Consider the following 19065-nt stretch of genomic DNA (forward strand, 5'->3'; position numbering starts at 1 on the left):
TGATATGACACGAGAGAAGTTCTCGGCTTGGGAGTTCATGCCTCTGCCCAGATAGACTTCTCAATTCTGGTAGACTCGCCCTGGCGCCTAGCCAGGAGACGCTCCAAGTTGTTTACAGGTCAACTTCTCAGCTTTTGACAAGCCTTTGAAGTTTTGCTGTACTATTATGTCACACATAACAAGGCTTTCAGGGATGGTAAACGGTTCCGCCTCAGTCGCTAACCCCGTCTGTTGCCACACCTGCTCCCGTAGACCCTAAATGGGCTTTGCTGCAAGCCATGCAGTCCAAGCTTGCGTCCTTGATAGAGGACTTAAATGCGGAGAAGAACCTTCTGGCCAACAACCTTCCAACCGGTCGGTTGTGCGCCCTGTTGACGCTGAGGTAACCTACTCGCGTCTGCCAGTTGAGGTGGTTCCTCCTTCTGGCCAACAACCTTCCAACCGGTCGGTTGTGCGCCCTGTTGACGCTGAGGTAACCTACTCGCGTCTGCCAGTTGAGGTGGTTCCTCCTTCTGGCCAACAACCTTCCAACCGGTCGGTTGTGCGCCCTGTTGACGCTGAGGTAACCTACTCGCGTCTGCCAGTTGAGGTGGTTCCTCCACCGATGCGACCCAGTGTGGGTTGCCAGTCGCACGTTGACGTTAAGCGACGCTCGGAGGTGGTTGTTGACGTTCAGGACGTTCAACAACCAGCAGAGGTGACTTGTTGTGACGCAGTGCGTCAACCTCAGCAACCCGGTAGGGTGTTGACTGCACAACCCATACGGTCTAGACAGTTTCGGGTTGACGCTGTACTTCCTCGCGCACCCATGGTTGTTGACAGTTCACAGACTGTGCAGCAGTTCCATGATATTGCGTCCGGCTCCGTCACGCATCCACCAGTGCGACCGGATTCAGCGAGTCAGACGTTGCCCACTCCGTTGCCGTTTCCTCAACAGTTTCGGATGAGGAACCCTCTGATGAGGACGTTGCTGAACAAGACGATCAGCCCCCAGCCCTGCTATCCATCCAGAAGATGCTGAAGAAGGAACGCTGCTCAGTCAGGCTGTGGATGAGTCTGGTAGGGACACTTTCATCCGTGGATCAATTTGTGTCACTAGGAAGACTACACCTCCGTCCTCTTCTATACCATCTAGCTTTTCACGGGAAAAAGGACAAGACGCTAGAAGCGGTCTCGATCCCGGTTTCCGGAAAGATAAAGTCTTGTCTGACTTGGTGAAAGGACTATATCAACCTTAGAGAGGGTCTTCCCCTAACTGTTCAGACTCCCAACCACGTTCTCTTCTCGGACGCATCGGACGTAGGCTGGAGTGCGACATTAGACGGTCGGGAATGCTCGGGATTATGGAACTCGAGTCAAAGGACAATGCCTTTCAACTGCAAGGAGCTTCTGGCAGTACGTCTGACCTGGAAAAGCTTCAGGTCTCTCCTTCAAGGCAAAGTGGTGGAGGTGAACTCGGACAACACCACGGCTTTGGCGTACATCTCCAAGCAAGGAGGGACCTACTCTCTGACGTTGTACGAGATCGCAAGGGACCTCCTCACCTGGTCAAAAGGTCTAGACATATCACTAGTAACGAGGTTCATCCAAGGCAACTTGAATGTCATGGCAGATTGTCTCAGTCGGAAGGGACAAATAATTCCAACAGAATGGACCCTACACAAGGATGTATGCAAGAGACTTTGGGCCACCTGGGGCCAGCCAACCATAGATCTCTTCGCAACCTCGATGACCAAGAGGCTCCCAATATTTTGCTCACCAATCCCGGACCCAGCAGCAGTTCATATAGATGCCTTTCTACTAGATTGGTCACATCTAGATCTATATGCATTCCCTCCGTTCAAGATTGTCAACAAGGTACTGCAGAAGTTCGCCTCTCACGAAGGGACAAGGTTGACGCTAGTTGCTTCCCTCTGGCCCGCGAGAGAATGGTTCACCGAGGTACTTCGATGGCTAGTAGACGTTCCCAGAACACTTCCCCTAAGGGTGGACCTTCTACGTCAGCCACGCGTAAAGAAGGTACACCAAGGCCTCCACGCTCTTCGTCTGACTGCCTTCAGACTATCGAAAGACTCTCGAGAGCTAGAGACTTCTCGAAGGAGGCAGCCAGAGCGATTGCTAGAGCAAGGAGAACATCCACCCTTAGAGTCTACCAATCGAAGTGGGAAATCTTCCGAAACTGATGCAAGTCAGTATCCGTATCCTCGACCAGTACCCCTGTAACTCAAATAGCTGACTTCCTCTTATATCTGAGGAAAGAACGATCTCTTTCAGCTCCCACTATCAAGGGTTACAGAAGCATGTTGGCATCAGTCTTCCGTCACAGAGGCTTAGATCTTTCCAACAATAAAGATCTACAGGACCTCCTTAAGTCTTTTGAGACCACGAAGGAGCGTCGTTTGGTTACACCTGGTTGGAATTTAGACGTGGTACTAAGATTCCTTATGTCAGACAGGTTCGAAACGCTACAATCAGCCTCCCTGATAGATCTCACCTTAAGATTCTTTTCCTGGTATGCTTAGCCACAGCTAAAAGAGTCAGTGAGATTCATGCCTTCAGCAAGAACATCGGATTCTCATCCGAAACGGCTACATGTTCTACAACTTGGTTTTCTAGCCAAAAACGAGCTGCCTTCTCGGCCTTGGCCAATATCGTTCGATATTCCAAACTTATCGTATGGTTGGAAATGAACTAGAAAGAGTCTTATGTCCTGTAAGAGCTCTTAAGTTCTATTTAAAACGAACTAAACCTTTACGAGGCCCGTCTGAAGCTTTATGGTGTTCAGTTAAGAAACCATCTTTGCCTATGTCAAAGAATGCTTTATCCTATTTTATCAGACTGTTAATACGAGAAGCTCATTCCCATCTGAATGAGGAAGACCAAGCTTTGCTGAAGGTAAGGACACACGAAGTAGAGCTGTCGCAACTTCCGTGGCCTTTAAACAAAATAGATCTCTGCAAAGTATAATCGACGCAACCTATTGGAAAAGCAAGTCAGTGTTCGCGTCTTTTTATCTTAAGAATGTCCAGTCTCTTTACGAGAACTGCTACACTCTGGGACCATTCGTAGCAACGAGTGCAGTAGTGGGTGAGGGCTCAACCACTACAATTCCCTAATTCCATAACCTTTTTAATCTTTCTCTTGAAATGTTTTATTATTGTTTTTGGGTTGTCCGGAAGGCTAAGAAGCCTTTCGCATCCTACTTGATTTGGCGGGTGGTCAAAGTCATTTCTTGAGAAGCGCCTAGATTAGAGGTTTTGATGAGGTCCTGTTGTATGGGTTGCAACCCTTGATACTTCAGATCCTAGGGGTCGCTCAGCATCCTAAGAGGATCGCGAGGCTCCGTAAGGAAGACGTACTTAAAAAGGCAGAGTAATTGTTCAAGTCGACTTCCTTACCAGGTACTTATTTATTTTATGTTTGTTATTTTGAATAACTGCTAAAATGAAATACAAAATACTTAGCTCATAATAATGTAAACAAGTAATGCTGGTCTCTACCCACCCCCCTGGGTGTGAATCAGCTTATATAATCACCGGCTAAGTTTAATATTGAAAAATGTTATTTTTATTAATAAAATAAATTTTTGAATATACTTACCCGGTGATTATATATTAAAGGACCCTCCCTTCCTCCCCAATAGAGACCCAGTGGACCGAGGAGAAAATTGGTTCTGTGTTTACATTGAGTACTGAGTACCTGCTCGACAGATGGCGCTGTTGATGTACACCCCCTACCTGCATAGCGATCGCTGGCGTATTTTGAACGTAGAGTTTTTCTGTCGGGCAGCAGAGCTGCAGCTTATATAATCACCGGGTAAGTATATTCAAAAATTTATTTTATTAATAAAAATAACATATTACACAAAAATCTCGAATCTTAAAAGATGATCAAGGTAAGTGGAGGAATAAGATGATTGTGTTTATTGGTCCAGTAATAAAATTTTGTTTTCATTCAATGTGAATCTTTAGTGATTATAGTTCCTAATATGTTTAACTAGATATAGGCAAAGTGTATTCAAGTTCAGAATGTCAAAGCAGCTTAGCTTACGTAGGTTAACCTCAAATGTGTAGAGATGGCCTATATTCTAACTAATTATTTACATTTTTCAGTTCAAGCTTACTTTAAAAGAGTACATATACAGCAGTAAGGAAAATATATATCAACAATAGAAAACTATTTGAGAGATGATTGTGAAACGAAAATGGTAATGATGATCAGGGAAATAAAGTATCTGTCCTTATTAATCTTACAGAAAGTGAAGTGGAAGGAGCTGGATGGCTTTTAAGGAAGTACCTCTCCCTTCTTGTCGGCCATGTCTCGGATACACTTTCAATCGCTACCTCATTAGCTACTATAAATACTCGCCTGACTGCTCTGACATGTGCTATTCTTCAGAGAGACATCACAGGTAAGTTTAATTCCCTGCAGGACTAGATGCTTGACTTTGGTTTTAGCTTTGGAAGAAGAGGCTTGTAAGATTTTTTATGCAAGAACTAGCTAAATACCCAGTATATCAAGTTTCCTTATATAATAATTTCAAAAATAACTTGTGTGTGCAGTGAATATTTTTTTGATAAGTGCAAAACAGAATACCAATTGGTTAGCTTCTTTAAAAAAGATTTTATGATATAAGGAATTTGTGAAACATATGTAGGCTGAATTGTTAATATCAGCAAGATCTGCTAACTGAAACCAATATAGACAGGGGAATGTTATTAGCTAGATTCCTTAGTTGATTATGTAGGCCTTGAAAATATTTCAACTCTGAATCTACTCTTGGAATACATCTTGTTCTTATGTAGGTGGCCTACAATAAGACTGTGCTTGCATAAATCAAATAGCAAGTATTGACTTGCAAGAATTAGCTACTTTACTTTACTTACTTTGATGGCTGCTTTTCCAGTCCCATACAGCAGGGGATTCCCACTCTCTACAGGACCTCCACTGTCGTTTTACCTTGTTCGTTCAGAGTATTAAATGTTTCATATCGCGTATTCTTCATTTACAGTTAAATCGTCACTGTCAAAAGACTCATGAAATAAGAAAGTCTTCAGTTTCCTCTGGAAAGCCTTAATGTCTTCAATCATTCGAATGTATCGTGGGAGCTTATTGTATAGTCTCGGGGCCGCATATTTAAAGGCTCTGGGTCCTACAGTAGACATATATCTAGATTCCAATAGTTTGAAGCCATCTGTAACTATTCTCGTGTTGACACAATTTGTTGACTGCCCAATATGTAGCAGTTCTCTTAGGTATTTTGGACGCCCGGTTCTGATAACTTGGTGGGTTATTGTACATATTTTAAATTCTATTCTCTCTTTAATCGGCAGCCAGTGTAAATCGATTATTATAGGGGTGATCCTTTCTCTAGGTGGGACACTTTTTATCAGTCTTGCTCCTCTGTTTATTATGTTTTGTAATTTCTTAAGGTGCACTTTTGGTAAATTGTAATAGATGGAGTTGCAGTAGTCAATCCTGGTAATAACAGTTTATCACAAGTTTCTTTACAGAATTTTCGTCCAGGTACTTTATAAATGCAATATTTCTTAGATGATAACCAGCAGTTTTTATTACATTATTTATTTGGGCATTTAGAGACAGGTTACAGTCAAGAAATACACCTAGATCTCGAACTTTACTAGATATCAGCACTGAGTCATTATTTATGTTAATTTGAATATCACCTAAGTTTCTCACGCTGTTTCTCTTGCCCACCACCATGAATTTAGTTTTGTTCTCATTTAATTTTAGTTGTTTAAATGTCATCCATTCTCTAACAAGAAGCTAGCAAGAACTAACTAAGCAAGAAAAGGCTTGCTACGGTTAACTATGCATGAATTTGCTAAGCAATTAGAGACTTTCAAAAATTAAAAACGAAAGAATATGCGTGCAAGACTTTATTTGACGTTATTTTCAAGATGTAGCTAAGGAAGAACATGCTTTAAATTTAGTAAATTTAAAGGATTTGCTTGCAGGAGTCAGCTAAGCAAAATGCTTCTTGCAAGAACTATTTAAGCAAGCAGAGAAAAGCAATAATTAGCTAGGTGTGAAAAGTCTTGTAAGAATTAATTGACGATGTAGAAAATTTCAAGAATTATCAAAGCAGGGGTGCATGAAAGATATAGTTTAGAAAGGCCAGAATTATTTTTCAAAGTAGGGGCCTGCATCAATTATTAAAGCAAGAAGAAACTTACCAGAATTGGCTAAGCAAAAGGAGGTTTACAAGAATTAGCTAAGCAAGTAGAGGCTTTCCAGAATTAGTTTAGAAAAGAGGCTCTCCAGAATTAGCTAAGCAAGTAGAGGCTTTCCAGAATTAGTTAAGCAAGTAGAGGCTTACCAGAACTGATTAAGCAAGTAGAGGCCTCCCAGAATAATTAAGCAAGTAGAGGCTTTCCAGAATTAGCTAAGCAAGTAAAGGCTTTCCAGCATTAGTTAAGCAAGTAGAGGTTTGAAAGAATTAGCTAACCAAGTGGAGGCTTGCAAGGATTAGCCAAGCCAGTAGAGGCTTGCAAAAATTTTCTGAACAAGCAGAGGCTGAGCAATAAAAGGCTTGCAAGAATTGGTTAAACAGGGAGAAGCTTGCAAAAATTTGCTGAACAAGGAGAGGCTTGCAAGAATTTGTCAAACAAGAGAGGTTTTAAAGAATTTGCTAAGCAAGAATGGTATAAATAAGTAGAGACTTGCAATAATTGGCTAAACAAAGAGACATTGGCAAAAATTAGCTAAGCAAGAATTGGATAAACAAGGAGGGACTGCAAGTATTGGCATAACAGCAAGAGGCTTTCAAAAATTAGCTTGGCAAGAATAATGTTTCAAGAGTTAGAAAAGTAATAAGGTGCTTGCAAGATTTAGCTAAGCAACAAAATACAAATAAGAATAAGCTAAGCAATAAAAATCTTGTGGGAATCTGCTGAGCAAGAATGTGTTCGCCAATGTTAGTTATACAAGTTATGTAAGCAAGAAGAAACTTGCTAGAATTGACTAAGCAAGAAAATACTAGCAAGAATTAGCTAGTCAAGTAGATTTCCAGAATTGGCTAAGCAAATGAGGCTTGCAAGAATTGGCTAAATGATGAGAGGTTTACAAGATTTAGCTAAGTCTAAGCTTGATTTCCAATGGAAATAGATGTAGTAGTATTTTACAGGCTCTTTTATTTTCAGTATTATTTTACAGTATTATGATCACTATATTATATAAGGTATTTAAAAAAACATGTTTTGTCATTTTAAGATAGTTATATGCAATATTTTGTTTTCTTAGCTTACTAAAACTTGGTTAAGATTTTGCATTATGTACTGCATAATTTGGAGAATTTTTACTTTAAAGATCAGAGAGTTATTGTTATATATATGTATTGGTGTGCTACTGTCTTAAGCACACATTTGAGTATGAGTTGTTTTCAGATGTATTTAAATGGTTTACTGAACACATCTTAGTGGTTTTTAAGTTTTATTGTGAATAAACAACTGAGTTAAACATCTCCATCACTGGAGGAAGCTGTGTTGGTCCACATGACCAATTCTGGTGAAGTTTAGATATGAACTGAACAAATTACCGATATCCCAAATATCGTATACTTGCTTTAATTTAGCTAAGTGACGGAATCGGAAGACACCTGCATCCGGTGACGTCACAAACTTTCACACGAAGAGACAATGTGTTGACATTAAGAAAGAATGGCAACTCAGCATCTTACATCCTGCTTACAATTTGAGTGACCATAGCAAATCTCACGGTTAGCTCTTCCAACCAACATGACATATTACGTCATTTGTTTTAAACATGTAATATTACTATTCTAACTATTACATAAGCTCGGCCAGCTATCTCAATTTTTTTACAAAAATTTAACAACAAGCCGAAACATGGTTATTAGGTGTGACTGGACATACGTATTATTCATTGTTTAACATTAGCTATATCCAACTGAGGACGAATGTCCAAATAGGCACATCAAAAAATAATAACAATAATGCATACAAAAAAGATATTACCAAAGCAAAAAGAAAAATGCATGATAAAACCAAGATCATATATATGGTACATTGCTAGCAAATGATTACATGGTACCAAAAAACAAAATAAATTCTGACTTACAAATGATTCGGTAACTTGATAAAGAATAATTGTTACCTTTGTCAGAAACAAGATACTCAATTTTTAGTGCACAAATACGAATTCCTGGTACGTACACGTACCACGGTTTCCTACATATATATGTATATTTATATATAGGGCTGATACATTTTATTAGATGCCCATAGATTCTGTTATATATCTTATATTTTTTTTTTTTTCTCTTTTCTTTTTTAACATTCCGGCTTATATATTTTTATTAGATGCCGAGAGAAAAAAATGATTTATATCCTTTTTTATTTTATTTATTTTTTTAAATGTTATTTTAAATGTATTTTTAACAATGCAAATGTAGAGAATTTCTTTAATTACATATTACTAGCGTACTAATCAGCTTTTCATACAAACATCATCCTGACAAATTACTCCCTTAGCGAATGAGGTGGCCACTCAGACAGCTTTGAATTGGATCAGGTAGGGGGTATTGTCAGGGCTATTCAACTCGTTCCTTTGTAGCTGCTTGCTGTGCCGTAACCTACGCCAAACAAGGATGTTCACGGCGATAAAAATTAACACCGTTACACAAAAACTAGCCAGTAATATAGGGTGAAGAATCTCTTTGTAAGTCGGTGACAGGTGGTCCTTTTCGGTAAGTTTCATTAAGCGCTTTGCCACACTTCCTTTATAGGGGAGAGGAAGTGCGGGCATTGTAGAGGTCCACGTGAAGTTCGCGAAGTAAGCTCGTTCTCTGATGATTGTCCGTAGGCCAGTCACCATGGAATTCGGGGAAGTCCCGATACAGCCATCTGCTGCGACGAAGATGTTGTTGAAGGATGTGGATCCGTCAGGGCATGATACATTGAAGCCGTCCTTGTCGTATCGTATCCACGAGCCATTATTTAGTCTGCAATTGAATTCTTTATTGTCAAAGGGATAAAGCTTATCCAGACAATTTTCACTTGTATGGGAGAGAGCACCGTCTAGCACTATACCTAACTCGCATGAATCCATCAAGTTTTTACGGAATTCAAATGAGTCAGCTGTACATATTTTTCTATCCATTGCGTCTGAACAGTGAGTTAATTGATTTAAGTCTTTAATGACCGTATATGTTTCCTTGTCTGGGGAAATCAATACGTGTCCTGTCAAACTGGATATTACTGGATTTGAGTGATTCGTCATGAAAGTCGGCAATGGTGATATCCTGTAAGATTGCCAGGCATCAGAAGAATCAAAGGGAATTGTAATCCTAATCTTGTTATTATCTACGTTTACTGTAATTAGGCTGTAATAAAATTCTAACCTATGTTCGTCTAACAAAGGAACATAGCCTAGTTTATCCCTTCCGTTCTCCAGAACTAATTTTAAGTAACGTATAGGCAACAAATGGGGCGACAATACACCTTTAGTTGCTAACGTGATAGCTTCTACATAATCCTTGGATTTCTCAATGAAATGTGCAATTCTGTTATGTATGTGATCTATCTTTGAATCATAATACGTTAATGTTGCTAACAAATCCTGTACTTCCATAATTTGAACGATATTATCTGAATGTTCATTTAACAAATCCATAATTTTATTGATTGAAGCTAACTGATCCCTTAGTTCTGACATAATCAATTCATCTTTATGAGTCAAGAACTCAATTTTCTTATTTTGATTACTAATTTTAAGACGATTGGAAAGTCCTAAACCTAAACTTGCAACAGACCCAAAGATGCTTAATGCAGCATAAATGAACGGATTCCGTCTTTCTTTTTGTTCGTGTCCTACAGTCCACATCAAAAGGTCATAAGCCAAAGATCCTGTCTCTCCAGTCTTATTTTTCAAGTCATCAGATAGCATCTCTGCAACTTTTAATGTTGATCCAAGCAAACTCTTAGTAGTCAAATGAAAATGTCTCCTATGCAACTCATCCAATGATGCAGAAAACCTTGAAATGGCGGTTCTTAAGCTAGTGACATCATTCTCTTGAAGAAAAATTGCTTGCATATGCACTTCGACAATTACGTTGGTTGATGTAATAAAAATGTCTTCTTGTCTTTCAACTATATTGCCATATTTAAAATATATATTCTTAGTCTTAGAACTCATCCCATACGAAAAAAATGTCTGAGCGAACAATATCACTCCCAACAACAAAAAATTCATCTTGGAAACCTGTAACGAGAAAAAACATATGTAATTACTCCTGTATTAAAAAGAAAACTTTTAGTCACAAAAATTAAAATTTTTCCTCACTTTTCTTTTTAATTTCTTATGTGAGACAATGGTACTATTCTCTCATCCGTGGGTTGGGCTACGTTTTGAATTCTAAACCTATTGGCCGTTAATGTTTCCAAAATGTTAAATGGGCCTTCAAACTTAGGTGTTAGTTTATAGTTGAGCCCTTTTCTGACATTGATTTGAATATAGATGTTATCACCCACGGTATATGTTTTAGTTGGTTTCGCTATTTTATCATGATTCCTTTTCATTATGATTTGTGATTCTTCTAAATTCTTTCGAAGGATATCATATCGACTTATACTTGCATTTATACATTCTTTTAAAGGATTTGATAGATTAGTTGTAGGCGTTAATACATGGAAAGGTGTTCTAACTGGGGTACCATACAATGCTTCATGCGGTGACATTTTAATTGATATATGATATGAATGATTCAGAGTACTCAGTGCCGCCGGTATTGCAATATCCCAGTTGGGGTCTGATCCCCCTAGTGTTACCCTTAATATATTTAATATCTTCCTATTTGCTCTTTCCACTAGCCCATTCGACTCTGGGTGATATATCATGGTATTAACCTTCTTTATGTTGAGGAATTCACACAATGAGGTAAGAAAGTGATTATTAAATTCACCACCCGAGTCTGAGATTATCATGTGTGGAATTCCATGTTTACAAATGTAACACTCGTAAAACTTCCTAGCGCATTCAATCGCAGTTTTAGTTTTAAGCGCTATTAGTTCTGTATATCGAGTTAAAGCATCTATAATTACTAAGAGGTGCTTATTTCCTCTGTCTGACTCGTAAAATCCTGTTAACAAATCTAAATGTATTCTTTCAAAGGGTTGATTGGGAACAGGATAAGCTCCTAGGCTGACAGGTGTTTTCGTATGCCCTTTGTTTTCCTGACATGTGCGACAATTAGCTATGTGTCTTTTTATATCTGTAAGCATTGTATGCCAATAAAACAATGATTTGGCTTTCTGTGACATTAATGAGAACCCAGGGTGTCCATGTAATGGATTTGAATGCAACCAATTCAGGACAGTGGAAACAAGTGAGTTTGGTACTACTACCTGGTCGTTAGTTACATGTGGTGTATTGCGGGTTTTCCTTGTCACAGTCCTACACAGAATATTATCTTTGATTACATAATTCTGCTGCTTATACTTTATATATTCTTTTTCTTTATGATTGCCTTTCAAAGCATTTATAATCGTTTCTATTTTCTGATCTTTTCTTTGCTCAGTCTGTAACAATTCAGCACTCCAGCCTAAATCTTCTTGTTCAGATATTGTTTTTACAATAGGCATGGATGTTGATATATCTATTAATTCAGCTAAAGACTCCGTACAAGATGACACGGGGTTGCGTGATAATGCATCCGCAATGATATTTGCTTTCCCAGGTAAATACCCGATTCTTGCGCCAAAATCTTGAATGATTAAATGCCACCGAGTTCGTTTAGGGCTGTGATTGAAGCCTTTAAAGAACTCTGTTAGTGGTTTATGGTCAGTAAGAACCTTAACGGGATAACCGTAAATTATGAACTTAAAATGCACTAGCGAATTAACAATAGCTAGTCCTTCCTTGTCTATTACTGCATACTTACTTTCGGAAGTTCTCAATTTTCGAGAATAGAAAGCTATCGGGAAAAACTGTTTATCATATTGCTGAAGCAATACCCCTCCTACTCCTAAGTCTGAGGCGTCTGTTGCAATGAAGAATTCCTTACCGAAGTCAGGAAATTTTAAGATAGGAGAACTACACAGTTCATCTTTCAAAGTATTAAACGCCTGTTGATGTTGCTCAGACCATATGAAATCTACGCCCTTCTTCGTAAGATCAGTTAAAGGAGCGGCTATTATTGAATAGTTGCGTATAAAACGCCTGTAATATCCACTACAACCCAGAAATTGCTGTATTCCCTTGACATTAGTAGGTATGGGAAAATTACGTATAGCCGACACCTTATCATGGACTACTTTAAGACCTTGGCTTGACACCATGAAACCCAAATATATTAATTCTGTTTTGAAAAATTCACACTTACTAATCTTTACCCTTAAGTTATGTTGTCTTAATCTCTGTAGTACTAGTTCTAACTTACGTAGATGTTCCTCTAAGGTGTTGGAAAAGATTACAAGATCATCCATATAAGCATGCAATATATCCCCTAACAAGTCTCCAAACACTATGTTAATCATTCTTGTAAATGTTATAGGAGCACAACGTAAACCAAAAGGCATCCGTAAAAATTCATAATGTCCCCTGGCTGTGCTGAAGGCTGTGTATGGGATACTATCTTCTTCTAATGATATCTGGTGAAAGCCTTTAAGTAAGTCCAAACTGGTAAAATATTTATTCTGACCTAACAAAGACAAAATATCGTCAGTACATGGCACTGGGAATCGATCAGGGATCGTTTCCTCGTTTAGACGACGAAAGTCGACGCAGATACGCCATGTTCGATCTTTTTTCGGTACAACTATTAAAGGAAAATTATAAGGGCTATTTGATTTTCTAATGACTCCTTCCTCTAACATTTTACCTACTTCATCATTTATTTCATTCTGGAATTTCATAGGGAGTCTGTACGAGGGTACATATATAATTTTCTGTTTGTCTTTTAACCTTATTTGATGCTCGATCACATCTGTTTTTCCTAAGGATCCATCCGTAGTGGAAAAGACATCTGTATATTTATTTAAAAGTTCAAAAATTTTCTGCTGAATTTCTTCGTCTTGAATGTCCTTACTGATTTTATTTTTAATAGATCGTAAAAGGGATTCATCCGCAACTGATTGAGAGTGATTGATTTCAGCAACGGTAAGAATACGATGTTTATAAACTTCTACATCCAAGATATGTTGATTTTTGTGAATTACTAAAGTGTTATTTAAATGATTACAGACTTCGATATTACATTGCTGATGTGAGCCTACTGTATAAATAGCTTGTGTGACAGACAATCCGTTAGTTTTCAAAGTATCGGAAAGGATTAATATTTCAGATCCCGGTAGTGTTTTCTTTATTTGCACTATTAAATTCGAAGGTATGTTTGGTTCGATATATTGCGTGCAAGATGATATTACGGGTGAACGAGAATTCTGCTGGGTCGCGTATATTATTTCTTTATTAGTGAGACAAGTTATTGGTTCTTCAACGTACGTTACGGTTACATTTGTCGTCTCCTTTTTATCCAAAACTGACTTTAAAGTATTAGAAGACTTATAGAATTTCCCTTTGATATACACGCCGTGCTTTGCAGGAGCTAAGATAATGTTTTGATTTCCCATAGATGGGTATCCTATAATTACAGCTGGATACATATTAATGTTTTTCACTACAACAAATGTATCGGCAAACGTGCGATTACCGACTCTGAACTGAATATGAGTTATGCCTATGACGTTTAATTCATTATTTCCTATACCTGAAAGTCTGATTCCTGATTTTTCAATCGGAAAGTTCGAAAACAACAAATGATGCGTCTTCAAATCCATAATATTACGTGGACTACCAGAGTCAAAAAATAACGTAAAGGATTTGTGTTCTAAATTTACAGCATATAAGGTTGGCCGTAACTCATTTTGGCTTATTATTGTATGAATTCGTTGCAAATCTACGGGAGCATGCACTGTTTTACTTATTTCGGCCGTGTGTTTCATAGGAAAATCTATTGTCTCACAATTATCTGATAAAACATTAAATTGATTATTCAATACTATTGATGTTGACATAAATGACCTTGACCCAACATCACTCTCTTCCCCTTTAGAGTTAACTATGTGGTATTTGCTTTGCTCTGCACATTCTGAAAATTAGGCTGACTTTGCGAGGTCTGGTTTGACGGCCCAGGCTCAGCGATATTTGAAGAAGTGTTTGTTTGTTTCGGACTCTGAACTGCATTGACATTTTGTTGTTTCTTCTTATTGTTAAAATGAGGATTTTTCTTTTTATTTCCATATGGAACTGACTGTGGAATTGACTGTGTATTTCTAGGATATTGTTGTGTCTTACGCGCGTAACATTGACTATAAGAATGTGATCCTGTGTTGTGAACTGAACAAAATTTCGTTCTACAGTCTGCGCTTATGTGACCTTGACGTTTGCAGTTGTAACACGTCACTCCCGCTACTGGATTGTTAATTACGTTCACTGTTTGTGGTTTTGTTTCATTCTTAGCAAAAACTTGAGTTAACACGGGATCGAGATCTGGACACTTGGACATGTGTTTCTTTATCTGTTTATAGACATCCAATTCCGTACTTGCAGGCATTAACTTCTTATCAAAGCACCGCACTAAAGCTTCAGGCAACATAAGTGTCATGCAAGTTAAATACATTAATCGTAAAAAATCTTTCACGGAGATATTATCGTTAGTAACCCAAGTGGAATTACCTAAAATGTCCTGATATTCGTTAAGCCTATCAGCTATGAGAGCTGCTCTCTCAACAACATTAAGCCGATTCATAGTGGCTTGATTAAGTGTATTTCGTAACGTTAACACTACATCCAAAGCTTCCTCACCCCCATAGATCGCGCGTAACCTAACTTTGAAATCATCCCAAGTAACTGCTTCTTGAAATGAAACACCTCTTAAATACGCACTCGCATCCCCCTTAGAAAAATCTATAAAACTTTTAGCTTCTTGTAATTGTACAAAAGGATCTACGATTTGTTTGGCATTTAAATGGGCATCAACGGATGAAATCCATGACTCCACATTTTGTGGCAAGAATCCGTTGACACGGCCTTGAAAAGGAAGGATTGCTGACCTGGCATTTACAAGCGTCACAATTGGAGGAGGATTAGCCTGGCCTACACCACTAGGTCCAGGGGTAGGGCTGACAGGAGGAGCCATGACTGCTGTATTTTTTTTTTTTCTATCTCTTTGACCCCTTTCAATCCTATCAAAATATCTATATGAGTACAGACGCCCACTGCGTAAACGCATATGTATAATAAAATTCCCCCAACAATGTTACTAATCCCAATACATTTCCCCCCAAGAGTTTATGAAAGAAAAAGGAATTAGCACAAAGAAAGAAAAATTCAAAATGAGAATTCGGAGTTTCTTATAACAAAGTTTAGGAATTCACTCACCCCAGTAATAATTGACCAACGACTTGTGATAACTACACTTCACTGCCCAAACTGAAATGAATACAAAATCTCTGTACTTAGCTTTATATGAAGTCGACTCGTCGTCTCTCTCTCTCTCTCTCTTGATGTTTTGTTAGCGATGTCTCGTTCTAGTTTCTTGTTGTTTGTAGTTCTTCCTGGATATGTCTTGCAATAGTTGAACGCCAGTCCTTGGGTTTCCTAGGATGTTGATTGAAGATTCACTTTGTATACTAACATATGTTGGTGTTAGCATTTCCGTTGGACTTAGTCAAAATTGTAGATTCTTGTAGATAGTTTTGAGTTCTTGAAGATCTTTATCAGGTATTACAGCTTTTATTTTGAAGTCTTGAAGATCATTCTCTGGTTTTACAGCTTTTATGTTGAAGTCTTGAAGATATATCTCTGGTTTTACAGCTATTTATTTTGAAGTCTTGAAGATATTTCTCTAATTCTTAGAGTTTAATCGCTGTCTTAGAGTTTAACCGCTGCCACCATTTATTGGTGTGCTACTGTCTTAAGCACACATTTGAGTATGAGTTGTTTTCAGATGTATTTAAATGGTTTACTGAACACATCTTAGTGGTTTTTAAGTTTTATTGTGAATAAACAACTGAGTTAAACATCTCCATCACTGGAGGAAGCTGTGTTGGTCCACATGACCAATTCTGGTGAAGTTTAGATATGAACTGAACAAATTACCGATATCCCAAATATCGTATACTTGCTTTAATTTAGCTAAGTGACGGAATCGGAAGACACCTGCATCCGGTGACGTCACAAACTTTCACACGAAGAGACAATGTGTTGACATTAAGAAAGAATGGCAACTCAGCATCTTACATCCTGCTTACAATTTGAGTGACCATAGCAAATCTCACGGTTAGCTCTTCCAACCAACATGACATATTACGTCATTTGTTTTAAACATGTAATATTACTATTCTAACTATTACATATGTTTCCAAGGTGCTAGATGTTTAAATTACCATTCACATAGGACTATGATATATGGAATGTTTCATAGATTCTTTAACTATGCAAGTGGTTTAATTGATTTTGTATTTGCTATAAACCAGTCAAGTTAAAAGTATCTTTAAATTTACTATGATGCAGTCTTAGTTATGCCAGCTTTGAACTAGCGATTCACAGAAAATATTCAATCCCCTATAGTTCATGAATTATGAATACACAAATTAAACCTATACTTTATCTGTATTTTTTCAGGTCTACTGCTCAGCGAGTTGTTTGTTTCGTTACTGGTTGTTTCTGTTCACAATTCAAATGTTGTTTTGTCCTGTGATCTCATATCACCATTGTTAAGCCTTCTCGAGCCACTAGATCGCTTCAATCAACTGTCTCCTGGTGCTGATAGGGAGGACACTGAAGATATGGCTTGGCCTGGAATAATTGGTAGGTAATTGCTTTTTTTATCTATTCCAATACTATACAGTACTTGGTTTAGATATCGGCCGATTAGTATTTTCCTTCATTATTTGTAGTTCTTGATGATATTCCATGTATGGAGAACTGTCAGTATTGTGAATTTAATATAGCAAAAAGATGCTCCGCATTGCCTCCATCCTCATCATTATTGATATCATATTTGCAGTAAATACTAACAAGCAAACTGAAGAAGTACCAATAATACGCAAAGCAGACCTTGAAAACCACAACAAAGATGGTGGCCTTTGGATTGTTGTTAATGGAAAGGTTTATGATGTTCAAGAGTTCCGGTAAGTAAGATTAATTAGCATTATTTACTATCATCATTTTTATGTCTTGTTGTGGAAGTGTAGAATTAAGATTTGTTCCTTCGTGGATACAAACCCTTATCCTTTAATAGTGTAGGATTTCAGCAAAAGTGGAAACTCAGTTGTTAAAATCTATAAGAAGCCAGGTATTTGAGAATCAGCAACAATAAACCTCCTCCCCGCCAGTACACTGAAGCCACTTTGATTACAGCCACTGAGCAGTATGGGTCTACTCTCTGTCTCTCTAACTTGGCTGGTTTAATCTCTCTCATTTTTCTCTTTACACAGTGTGATATTGATGTTTGTAGAATACAGAAACAACATGCGGAACATGCTTTCCTGCCCTGGTGTTGCTGGCTAAAACAGTAGCAGTTTCATGAGTTAAGAGCAATATAGACCCCCATTGTTTGTACCCTTCTTGCAGGGGGAATGACTGCTTGCGGTCTTCCCAAGTAAAGAGCATAATGTATAGTTGTCACTGCAGTATGTAGATGAAGGCAAGAGGAGAAGAAGACAAAACGTGATTCTTCACCTTGGTTTTATTCGAGGCTGAAGTAGTTCGGTATGATTCTCTTCTTTTGACTTAAGATATTCTACCTCTTGAGCCTTCTATGCCCTCCCACTCCGGGGTGGTTGGTAAAGAAGCAAGTTGTCTCAGATCTTATGTATCTGCTAACAGTGTGTGAGGCAGTGTTAGTTGGTTTCCCGAGAGAATGAGGTGAATCCTGTCCTTGACTCTGTTGCTAGCCTGATATCAATGAGGCCAAGTCCTTGGCTCTAAGGACACTATGGCCTTCTTTAGGCTTGAAGGGCACTCCGTCCATGGAGAAGCCTTGTCAAGACCTCACTAGAACTTCTTAGTCTCCGATTATTGCCACTTCTGCAGTCTGATGTGATCCCTTATAGCCTGGTCCAGACCAGTGTACGTACAGTTGGCGACAGGTCCTCACCTTTAGTAGTGTCGTCACCACTGTGTCGTCACCCCAGGTAAGGATTTCCTGTTGACGACGACTAGGAAAGAGAGCAAGCGGTTTTGTTCCTTCTCCCCTCCTGATACCAATTTGTCCTCCTTCAGAAGAGGAGTCTCCAACTGTTCCCCACCACTCAAAGTTGATCAGAGAGCACTTCTCTTGTACCCAAATGGTTGTCCCTCATTCACTCATACAAGCATGAAAAGGGTGCTGCCAGTTCCCTCTGGAAACAGTCACCTAATTGAGAGCACAAAGCACATCCACACCCCTTCCAAGGTGTGATCCTTGGAGTCTTTCTAACGAGAAGGACATGACAGAACCTTAGAGAGACATGGCTCATGTCCGCACCTTAACACACTCACTCTTCTATAGTAGAGGCCTCTGATAAGGTTAACAAGTGCACACGCACCACAGAGGGCGTCCAATTTTAAGATAACAAACACTCACAGGAAGTTGATCCTAGCATTTGTTTTTGTTCCTTAGTGTAGTTACGCCTCTGAAGAATAAACTGCATCTTGAAATGGATCCTCACCCTCGTGTGTGTTAATGTCCCATAGCACACTTATGCTGCTGAAAAATAGGTAGCCCTTGAGGGGGATCCTCAATTTCTCATCCTTATCCTCACACACACCTTAACACCTGAATGTGCACCCACACTTCTAAACAAGAGATATATTATGAGGTTTATACACAATCTCACCTTTGTGCTAAGACACACATGCACACCTCTGAGTCCACTTACCCTTCTAAAGATCTCTCTGATGAAATGGGCTATCAGTTCCATGCACCTGCCCCAGGATGTGCTTACTTGTTGGAAGAGGAATTGCTTTGAGTTTGATACCCCTTCTCACTTGTGCCCCCCATAGTGCACCCATTCTTCTGAAGAATTCTCTAATAGGGTGAAT

General features: G+C 38.7%; 1 protein-coding gene across 1 annotated transcript in view; it reads left to right on the forward strand.

Annotated features, from left to right (window-relative positions):
- The window catches only part of HERC2 (E3 ubiquitin-protein ligase HERC2), a 496511-nt gene that overhangs the window by 132603 nt on the left and 344843 nt on the right, over positions 1–19065 (forward strand). The window contains exons 20-22 of the mRNA XM_068391274.1: positions 4256–4411; positions 16663–16848; positions 17048–17171. Coding sequence (XP_068247375.1) covers positions 4256–4411; positions 16663–16848; positions 17048–17171 — 466 coding nt within the window. The remainder of the gene's footprint in view (positions 1–4255; positions 4412–16662; positions 16849–17047; positions 17172–19065) is intronic.

Source organism: Palaemon carinicauda, chromosome 17 (assembly GCF_036898095.1).
Source record: "Palaemon carinicauda isolate YSFRI2023 chromosome 17, ASM3689809v2, whole genome shotgun sequence".
Taxonomy (NCBI): Eukaryota; Metazoa; Arthropoda; class Malacostraca; order Decapoda; family Palaemonidae; genus Palaemon; species Palaemon carinicauda.